This window comes from Lagenorhynchus albirostris, chromosome 1 (genome assembly GCF_949774975.1).
Source record: "Lagenorhynchus albirostris chromosome 1, mLagAlb1.1, whole genome shotgun sequence".
NCBI lineage: Eukaryota > Metazoa > Chordata > Mammalia > Artiodactyla > Delphinidae > Lagenorhynchus > Lagenorhynchus albirostris.
In genome coordinates, this window is record NC_083095.1 from 111,388,668 (window position 1) to 111,399,668 (window position 11,001).

The 11,001-nt window shown below is 47.1% G+C and overlaps 1 protein-coding gene across 1 annotated transcript in view; it reads right to left on the reverse strand.

The window, feature by feature from the left end:
- Positions 1-7,663, reverse strand: part of MYO5C (myosin VC) — a 106,467-nt gene extending 98,804 nt beyond the window's left edge. The window contains exons 1-4 of the mRNA XM_060164382.1: positions 7,654-7,663; positions 5,673-5,818; positions 1,317-1,482; positions 595-739 (exon numbers count right to left, since the gene is read on the reverse strand). Coding sequence (XP_060020365.1) covers positions 595-739; positions 1,317-1,482; positions 5,673-5,818; positions 7,654-7,663 — 467 coding nt within the window. The remainder of the gene's footprint in view (positions 1-594; positions 740-1,316; positions 1,483-5,672; positions 5,819-7,653) is intronic.
- Positions 7,664-11,001: the final 3,338 nt, after the last annotated feature.

The window sequence follows — 11,001 nt, forward strand, 5'->3', positions numbered from 1 at the left end:
GATGGCTTCGCATCTCAGTCGTCTGACTACTGCTCAGGCATCCTCATCACACGCTCTTGTGAGGGCACTCAAGATGATGTGTGAGAGTGTGTGCACACTGCCTGGTCCACAGGAGGCTTTTCATAAAAGCCTCCTTGTTTGCTAGCAAAACAATAACTTCACAGGCCCTACAAAAAACAAGTGGCAAAATCAGAATAAAACACCCAACCTCCTACAGCTAAAACCTGTGCTCATCTATCATTAGAGTCTGCTGCCATGGATGGGTAAAAATGCTTAAGCATCTCACAGTGAAGAATAAATCAATTTTCTTCCAACCAAACACACGGCAAGAAAAGCATCGGCTATTCCCAGATTGGTAGGACTGACCTGACTACCTAGAAGAGGCAAAACCAGGAAGTTTGATTTAGACAGTTATATAGCAAACAGTCATTTGCTACTTGGTACAGTCAGTCTGCTGTACCAAGCACCCCCACCGGTCTGACTGATGGTCACTTTTAATGAGACCCGGCCAGATGTCTCCCTTCCACCGTGAAGGCCCAGCAAATGCAGAAGCACTGGGAGAGCAAGAGGAAGCCCTGCCTGGCGGGAGGCTACCTGGCCATCTGCTTGTATGCCTCTTCTGCCACAGCAAATATGTGCGGGTCCATATCGCCCATGTTCTGCCCGCTGTAGGCGTGGATGATGGCATCTCCATATATCGGCAGCTGCTTGTAAGGATTCATGGCCACCAGGATGATTCCTGAGGAAAGATGTCAGACGCAGTGATGGGATTCTTAGTGTCACCTCTTTCTCCAAGTTCTTTTGAGAAACCGCAGCTCTGTCACTTATTAAATCTCCTGTGTGACTTTGGGCAGGTCACTTAATGCTCCGAATCTCAGTTCCCTGCCGAGGTCACCTACATTTCTAGGCTACCCTGAAGGTTAGATGAGATGACAGATGGCAATGCCCTAAAACTGAGAGGCTCTTACAATTCTCAGTGTAAACATAATGATAATATCACTGCCCAAAATAAGTAATAAACTTATCACATCCAATGAGAAACTCACACACAAGCTTTAACCACATATATTTTTCTTGGTAGTCCAATCTTAGTTTTTGTTGAAGACTCTCCCCACCTAGATACTTCGTTTTCTAACAAACTCTGAGATCAGATGTGTGTACCTTTTAGATAGAAACCTGGGCAAATTTTTAGGTGTGATTACACCTTTTGACAGAGTCAACATTTCTAATATAAACATAATATAAAACATAATCGGGATGCTCTAGACAACGAGCATTAAGTTTCATTCCTGTGCGCCTAGAATTGCTCTCCTTACCACTGTAGGTGTAAATGAGTTTGGATTCTGCAAAGCGGATTCTGAGATTGTGGAGCACAGCGGGCTCGTGGAGATAGCTGAGGGCCGTGAGGTCATTCTCACCCACGAGGATGTCAGGATTCCGAAGTGGAGGCAGAGATTCTGGATCAACGGAATAATCCAGCTCCTGTGGACAAAGATGAAATTAAAGTTCTGGAAGTAAAAGTTTTTTGGTGTTTCTGCTGAATCACTGTCCTCTTTCCTAACTACCCCACTTTGGAGTGACCCCTGACACTCTAAAAAAACAAATTTATGTATAGCAACGAGAAAATAATCTTCGTGGCTGACTTTTGGGAGCCAGGTGATCAAGGTATTGGCTGTGTGCCCTAGGGTGTGTCACTCACCTTCTCTGGCCCTCCCTTCTCTCATCTGTAAAAAGACTGGCTGGACCACATCAGGGGTCCTCAGAGCTACAGAGGCCTCAATGAGGCGTGGCAGGGAAGTTACATGGTCAGGGACCTGGGCATCCCATCCCAATGCTACCACAGGGGCTCTACTTGCATGTGGTTTAGCTGCTGGTGCCATGAAAGTTTTCATTTGGAAACAGGATTCTGTTGCTCAAATGACTCAATGATCTAAGGTCCCTTGAAGCTCTAAGGTTGACGAATCTCTGTTGGAAGTTGACTTTCGTGGTGGTGAGAAGTGTCTAAAGGAGCCTGCGTGGGATGATGGTCTCTCTGTGAGAGGGCCCCCTATACAGGTGACTCCTGTCTGCAGCCACCTGTGTTCCCAAGGGCTGCAGGGCTGCCTATTTCTATGATTCTCAGCCCTGGGCTGAGTAACTGGCCCAGGATGGCCTGTCATCTGCTAGATTTCACCATGTATATTCCGAAAGTAGCTGCCTGAGCAGAATGAAGGCAAGGTCAGCATGCCTTGTGGGCCTTGCAGATGTCAGAGCATTAAGGGACCTTATTACCACCTGTTCTACCTTCCTTCACTTTCACTTCACAGCTTGGGGAAGTGACTTGAGCAAGGACACCCAGCAGGCTTGTTTCCCTTCCACCGCCCAAGCTGCCTTCCTTTCCATACCTGGTCCTGGACCAGCTGCACAAAGTGACCCAGCTGTCCCTTATCAAGAGCCCACTCTGCAGGCCCTGTGCCAAGGACTCAGCACTGGTTTTTCATCTGATCCTCAAAACTGCTTTCTAAGGAGGGCATGACATCCCTAACTAAGAGTTAAGGAGACAGGTTCAGAGAAGTTAAGCTCCTTGTTGAAGGTCACACAGTTCATATGGGTCTGGCTGACTCTGAAGCCTGCGTCATGATGCCTAGTCAACACTGACAGGGGTTTGGTTTGTTAGCTGGTTGGACTGTTTTCCATAAGGAGAGCAGCTCAGGGCAATCCGGGACAACTGGGCATGGATCCTCACAGCAGCTGCCTGCTCATTATCAATGCAATCATATTTATGAACCTGCCCCAAGCAGGATATTTTTAACCTACACACTTTTGAGAAGAAGATAAAGTGCTGCTCATACATAATTTATACTTACCCTGAGTTTTTCGGGGTTTTTTTTGTGGTACGTGGGCCTCTCACTGTTGTGGCCCCTCCCACTGCGGAGCACAGGCTCCAGACACACAGGCTCAGCGGCCATGGCTCATGGGCGCAGCCGCTCCGCGGCATGTGGGATCTTCCCAGATCGGGGCACGAACCCGCGTCCCCTGCATCGGCAGGTGGACTCTCAACCACTGCACCACCAGGGAAGCCCTCCATTATGTTTTAAATCAACAACCTCCTTTTCCAGTTCAGCCATTGTGTGTGTGTGTGTGTGTGTGTGTGTGTGTGTGTGTGTGTATGTGTGTGTGTGTGTCTTATGTGTGAAAGAAACAGAAGGAGAGAGAGAGAAAGACAAATAGAACAGACAGTCTTTGGGGGAGGGGAGAAAATATGAATGTGAAGAACATGAGATCAACAGCTGGAAACAGAGGTGATATTTTCTTACATAAAGCAGGCTTTGTCCTTCATGGTATAGATAAAGGGTTAAGGTAAAAAGCAAGAGATGAATGGATAAAGAAGATGTGGCACATATATACAATGGAATATTACTCAGCCATAAAAAGGAATGAAACTGAGTTATTTGTAGTGAGGTGGGTGGACATAGAGACTGTCATACAGAGTGAAGTAAGTCAGAAAGAGAAAAACAAATACCATATGCTAACACATATATATGGAATCTAAAAACAAAAAAAGAAAAGAAAATGGTCAGAAGAACCTAGGGGCAGGACAGGAATAAAGATGCAGATGGAGAGAATGGACTTGAGGACACGGGGAGGGGGAAGGGTAAGCTGGGACGAAGTGAGAGGGTGGCATGGACATATATACACTACCAAATGTAAAATAGTGAGAAGAAGCCACATAGCACAGGGAGATCAGCTCGGTGCTTTGTGACCACCTAGAGGGGTGCGATAGAGAGGGTGGGAGTGAGGGAGATGCAAGAGGGAAGAGATATGGGAACATATGTATATGTATAGCTGATTCACTTTGTTATACAACAGAAACTAACACCCCATTGTAAAGCAATTATACTCCAATAAAGATGTTAAAAAAAAAAAAAAGGCAGCCTGGCCACCTGCCATCTTACCTGCCTCTCCCCCTCCTCCTCTGAGCAGCTCATTCAGGCCAGGAATGTCACCTCCAGAAGCCCTGCTCATATTACTAAAGCAGCAAACTGCCACTGCAACTGCTGCCCTGAGATTTTTCTCCCCAAAGCCATCTGGTCCCTAATCAGAACCTTGACTGCACTGGAGATACTCAACAAATGCCCCCAAGGAGTTTCTGATGGGAAGGGAAAGGCTAAATGGAAATAGCAGCTCCTCTGCCTCCCCCCCTTGCATTTACACACGCCTCCAGGGATTATCTCATCTGATCTTCAGCCGCCCTGTGATATGCTGTTACTAACTCCATCTGACATGTGAGGAAGCCGAGGGGCTCACTGTCACAGACTTAGTGGGATCTGAACCCAGATAGTCTGCCACAGACTGGGAAGGATTTGAACTCAGATAAGTCTGATTCTAGAGGATGTGCTCTTAACTGCTATGTTTATCTCCCTTCCCAGGATCTGAAAAAATGACTCCAAATCCAGGACAGTCTGATTGGCAGTAATATGTCCTGTCTCTGCAGAGACCATTTCCATGCCTTGGAAATTCCAGCATTTTCATATTCATGTGAAATTCCCAGGACTAACTCTGACATCCAGATGGATCATGAATCCTTTGTCCAATTCTGCATCCAGATACTTGATTCTAAAAACCTAAGGTCAGCCTAGCTATGGATCCAGTGGGATGTCATTACAGCTATGGGGGGAAAGGACGACTCATCATGGAAACTTAAAGCGGAGATAAAATCTGTAGAAACTGGTAATCGAAAGCCATGACCAGCCTTTGAGAGGAACTCTTCACGAGCATGCTCTACCATGGGGACAACTGCCCAACCTCCTGGTCATCCTTTGCCTCTCCCTTGCCACGCCGGCACCACAGAGCTTCCTCATAATGTCCTACCCAGCTGGGCTTCCTGTCCCCTTGTCCCATCTCCCGTCACTCCTCCAACTGCCCTGTTACACTCCCTCCTGGAGGTCCCAATTCTTACCTGTTTCTATCCATCCTTAGACTGACTCTCCATTCTCCCACACCTCCCTCTCCCTTCCTGTTTTTTTTTTTTTTTTGCGGTACACGGGCCTCTCACTGTTACGGTCTCTCCCGTTGCGGAGCACAGGCTCCGGACGCGCAGGCTCAGCGGCCATGGCTCACGGGCCCAGCCGCTCCGCGGCATGTGGGATCTTCCCGGACCGGGGCACGAACCCGTGTCCCCTGCATCGGCAGGCAGACTCTCAACCACTGCACCACCAGGGAAGCCCTCCCTTCCTGTTTTCTATCTCCCTTCTTCTATGTCTCTTCCTCTTCCCATCTTGATGTTTTTCTCTACCAGTTCATGTCTTGGGCTCAAACTACTTCCTCTCCAAGTTTCTCATCTTCACCCAGTCTCTGTGCTGAGACCCATAAAACCAAAATGGTAATCATTTTTCAGCATTCTCCCAACATTGCTGAATCCCCAGGAAGGCAGCACAGAGCACAGACCTGTCCACTGCATCTCATTCCAGAGAGAGGCCCAGCTGACGCAGGGCACTTTATGTCTTCATTAGGGTAGTGGGGGGTGGAGGCAGGGAGGTGGGGAGGGGTACAAACACACGGGTGGATCCACAGCACCAGCTGGCCATGTTAGGTGCCCCCTCATGTGCCCTCTGCCGAAGGTGCTCCCCTCCCACACACACCCTACAGTTTCTCCTTTATACATCATGGTAGTTATGATCGAGGACCCTCACCGTTCCATCCTCCAGCAGGAGACGCAGGACTTTGGCACCAACTCTATAGTCCTTTGCTATTTCGGCAGACTTCCAAACTTCTTCAGGATCAGGAATCCAAACCCTGTTGTACTGACCAACAGAATAAGAAAGGCTTAATTTCAGCACTTTAAAAGCAAAACACAAATCGTTAGATGATTAGACTCAGGGAGATTTCTTTCTGTCCACTAACATCAGTAAATTCATTAGGAATACTTCTACCTAATTTTTGCTTGTGAGGTAATCGTTAGTGTATCTGCAATGCACCAGGCCTAGCTGCTTCATTTCACAGGTAACAGAATTCCCAAAGCCTCTTAAATACATATTGAAAAAGGAAAGCCTGGGAGTGGAAAGGAAATCTGTGAATCTCTTAATGGGAAGATCTGAGCACTGTCTACAAGAGCTGGAGCAGAGGGATGTGGTTCACCACTGATGAACTATGGGGCTCTGGGCCAGACACTTAACTTCTTGTGCTCATTTTTCTCATCTATAAAATGGGCACAACAACACCTACTCAATACTTCAAGGTTTGCTGGGAGGTTAAATTGGACTGAGTAGCTGACAGCACTTCGCAAAATGCTGTGGAAGTAGTGTTACAGCAGTGTTATCACGGTCTTATCACACTGGTCAGCAGCCAACGATTCCCACCGTGGGGAATGTGGGAGTCCCGAGCTCAATGTCCCACCTGGCTCAGTGCTGATGTGCAAGTCCTTAAGCAGCACTACATTGCTATGCACTGAATTATCCCCTCAAAATTCCTATGTTGAAGCCCTAACCCCCAATGTGAATACATTTGGAGATAAGGTCTTTAGGAGGCAATTAAGGTTAAATGAGGTCATAAGGCCCCGATCCGATAAGATTAGTGTCCTTGTAAGAAGAGATACCAGGGAGCTTGCATGCACACTCTCTCTTCACCTGCATGCACAGAAGAAAGGCCATGGGAGTTCAGTGAGAAAACAGCTGTCCGCACCCAAGGGGAGAAGCCCTCACCAGACCAACCCTGCCAACACCTTGATCTTGGACTGCCCAGCCTCCAGAACTGTGAGAACATAAACGTCTGTTGTTTAAGCACCCAGTCTGTGGTATGTTGTTATGGCAGCTCAAGCCGACCAAGACACACATCTAATATTCACACTCACACACTGGGAAGGGGGCAGGCTCACTCTCCAGAAGTCACCAGTGGCACCTGAATGCAGCTTGAGGTAAACACAAAGTGACTGCCATTCTCTATACTGCAGCTGTCACAGGGCCCCGTGAGCCATTCCTCTCTCTCCTGCATGCATGCTGCAGCATCATGCACTGACCACTCTTGCTTCCACCCAGACCCCACATTTCACATTCTCCTGTGGTCATCTATTTGTTTGTTTGTTCATTCACTCTTTCGTTCATTCATTCACCCATCCATTCATCCCATCCATCCAACACCTGGGTACCACCTGGGACTTTCCTGGTGACGCAATGTTTAAGAATCCACCTGCCAGTGCAGGGGATGTGGGTTCGAGCTCTGGTCTGGGAAGATCCCACATGCCGAGGAGCAACTAAGCCCATGTGCCACAACCAGACTCAGGGAGAGTCTTTGTTGCACTGCAACAAAGAGTAGCCCCTGCTCGCTGCAACTAGAGAAAGCCCGTCCACGGCGACGAAGACCCAACGCAGCCAATAAATAAATAAATATAAATAAATAAACCTAAAAAATTAAAACAAAAAACACCTGGGCATCTCTTATGTATGCGTCTGGCACAGTGGTGGATTACCAAGAAAGAAAGGCATCTCCTCTTAATCATCATGGTCTTCCTACTAACTCAGCCAATCTTTAACCTGGAGCTGCATGTGCATTATGTGTATATTTGCAACTCTCTGCTCACATATCGGTGGTTTCTATCAATGGGGGCACCCCTACAGGATACCCTGATGTCCTGGGACATAACCAGGCCAAAAGGAACAAGAATTGGGAAGCACTCACATGGAGACATGACGTAGCACCCAGGAAAGCTCCTGAATCCAAAGGCTTAATAGCTCGGGATCCCAGATCTAGATGAAGCCTAAGAAGCCATGCAGCGTCTAACCCTCATTTCCCAGAGAAAACTGGCCTCGGGGACTCCAAGTCCTCCAAGAGCAGAGCTGACATGAGCACCCAGTTCAGGCTGGTGCCTACAGTGGCATCTCCTTTCCACCTCCTTACATTCACAGGCCAAAGGAATATTGGTCCTCTGGCATTGTCCCTCAATGGGACAAATGGACCTTCTGAAGGTAATTGTCGAGTGTGTAAACTTTTGTAGCAGGGAATGTTTGTGCCTTTAGGAGAGAATGCTGCACTTATTTATTTTATTTATTTAGGCTGTGTTGGGTCTTCGCACGGGCTTTCTCTATTCGCAGCAAGCAGGGGCTACTCTTCATTGCAGCGTGCAGGCTTCTCATTGAGGTGGCTTCTCTTGTTGTGGCGCACGGGCATAGTTGCTCCACAGCACGTGGGATCTTCCCGGCCCAGGGCTTGAACCCGTGTCCCCTGCATTGGCAGGCGGATTCTTAACCACTGCGCCACCAGGGAAGCCCAAGAACGCTGCATTTTGCCTAAGTGCCTGCCATCCTTCTGAGTACAGTTCCTGGGCACTGAATTGGCACCAGGCATCATCCTGGACTCTGGGGAGAGTCACAAACAAGACACTGCCCTTTGTGAATATCTGCTTCTTAACAGCTCAGAGGGCAAACATCATGACCAAATGACGACCTGGATATGAGCCAGCTGAACACGTGGCTTGTGGACTGCTGGGGCCTTTCCACTGTGAGGAAATCTTCCCTTGGGTTGAGAGATCGCACCTTCAGGAGTTTTCAGTTACAAAAAAATTCTGGGCAATAATTATGACATTTTACTTTTCTTCTTTATAGTTTTATGTACTTTCTATAATTTGCATATTTTACTTTTATAATCAGAATATGCCATCTTTAAAGGCAAATATCAAAATATATGTTCACAAAAAGACTTGTACATGAACGTTCATAGTAACTTTCTTCATAATGGCTAAAAACTAGAAACAAACTCTATGTCCACTAACATGAGAGTAAATTAAAAAAACATAAAACTGTGGTATACTCATACAATGGAATACTACTTACCAGTAAGAAGAATCAACTACTGATACAAGCAAGAACATGAATGAATCTCCAAAGGCTGAGTTAAAGAAGCTGTACACAAACGAGTACATTCTGTATGAGTCCTTTAAATGAAGTACTAGAACAGGTAAAACAAATACAACGTGGGGAAAAGAATCAGAACAGTAGTTCCTCTGGGGGTAGGAGGGTCTGGGGAGGGAATCTTGTGGGGCGATGGCAACATTCTATACCTTGAAGGGGTCTGGCTTACATAGGTGTTAAGCCCTTTTCCAAACCTCAGAGAACGCACACTTAAGATTTGTACCTTTCATTGTCTGGAAATTTTACAAAAAGAACTAAACAACAATGGAACTCTTAACAATACGCATACTACTATTTAGGAGGACATGTGTTGATGTATGCAATTACCCTAAAACGCTTCAAAAAATAAGATGGGCTGAGGACTGAAGTATAAAAAGATGGATAGACATGGGATATAACAAATATGGTAAAATATTCATGCTAGAATCTAGGTGGTGGGACAGATACTCACCGTAGAATTTTTTCGACTTTTTTGTATACTTTAAATTTTCATAATAAGATGTTGAAGGAAATAAAGAATAAGTATAAAACAAAGTTTGGGGTGTCAGGACTAGACTAGGACAAAGTTGGTTGAGGAGCACATTTATTAAACTACTAGTTAATATAAGCTGCCTCACTTATCAAACAAAAAATATATGTATATCATTGGTTGAATATCAATCGACTCCCTAAGTTATTTGGGTTTGCTTTAATTCTTGACAGCTAGCTAAGAGCAGAAGTTTGCTGAAATGTGGCACGGGATGAGTGATACTTGTGAGAGACAGAGGGAGGGAAAGAGAGAGAAAATGGAAGAATGACCTGGCGGGCAATGACACACACTCAGAGACACGCGCCCATGCAAATAGGTGGAGAGAAGCCTCACAAGCACACAGACACACACACCCAAACTCCACACACACTTGTTGCCATGGACGACTATTTTCCATGTCAGGTCTGCTCTTGAAAGTATTTATTGCGAACCTCATAAAGCTGAAATCATTAATACTTTTTTATAGGATAATATTTTTATGATAATTGGGAATACCTCATTTATCAAGAATTGGCCACTACAGAATTTTATAGCTGAAAGGGTCCCAGGAGATTGTCTACTCCAAGCTGTCAAAGTTCTTTTCAAAGCTTGCTTCAAATGAAATGGTGGTAGCCCACCATGTTCTGCAGCTGAGGTCTCTCAGGCCCTTCCATGGAAACCTGAGGCTCTGAGAAGTGATGAGAGTCACTAAGCTAACCCAAGGCCTTTGTTTTCCTGATCCCCAAACTCAAGCCCAGAGAGGTCAATAACTCACCAAATACCACACAGAGAATCTCAAAGGCCAGGACTCCACGGAACCAGAGCTTGGGACTCCTTCTTTGAACCACTTGTTAATTAAATGAGTCTGGCTCTGAAAATAATCCTGAACGCTCAACTGCAGCCATCTACTTGAGAGCGCACAGGCTGGTCTGTTTCAGCTAAAAGTAGCCTTAAATGCATTAGGACGTATGGAACCAAAAGTCTGCTTCTCTTCTGGCGTGAACACAAATGGCTTCCTCAGCCCCGAATTCTCCAGGCTGCGCACACCCCGGCAGGCCTGATGCCTCTGCCGGCAAGGCTGTCGGCCATTTAGGGCCCCGTAGCTGAGACCCAGCCTGGTAAGTAAACATGGCCAAGTTTACCTGGTTCCACCTCAGTTACACCCATTCGGTCCCTCCCTTCCGCCTCACATTCCTCAACCCACAAGGCAATGCTTCAAACCGGAGAGAGAGCTAACTGCAGTGTCTGGACAAACGACATGAGGTCATAGGACCTCCCCAGGGTGGCTCCTTCCTGTGGGGCAGGAGCCTCCTGACTCAGGTCACTTGCCAAGCCCTCCGGGGGCTGCCTGCAGCAGGGCCAGGAGAGCAGCGAGGCCTGCCGCCCACGCCTGTCCTGGGAATCTTCCCCTGTGGAGGGAGATCAGGGTGCATCCACGTCCGGGAAGGCTCCGGAATGAGGCAAAGGCTTCAAGAGGAAGGGCCACATCCTCAGGAACAGGCCAAACCCACCCACCCCACATGCTCAGATACAACCAGAGTGGCATCTTCTCATGTCTCCCGCCTATTTGAGGGGTCTACCGGCAACAGCCACAGAAATGGCTTGGAGGCT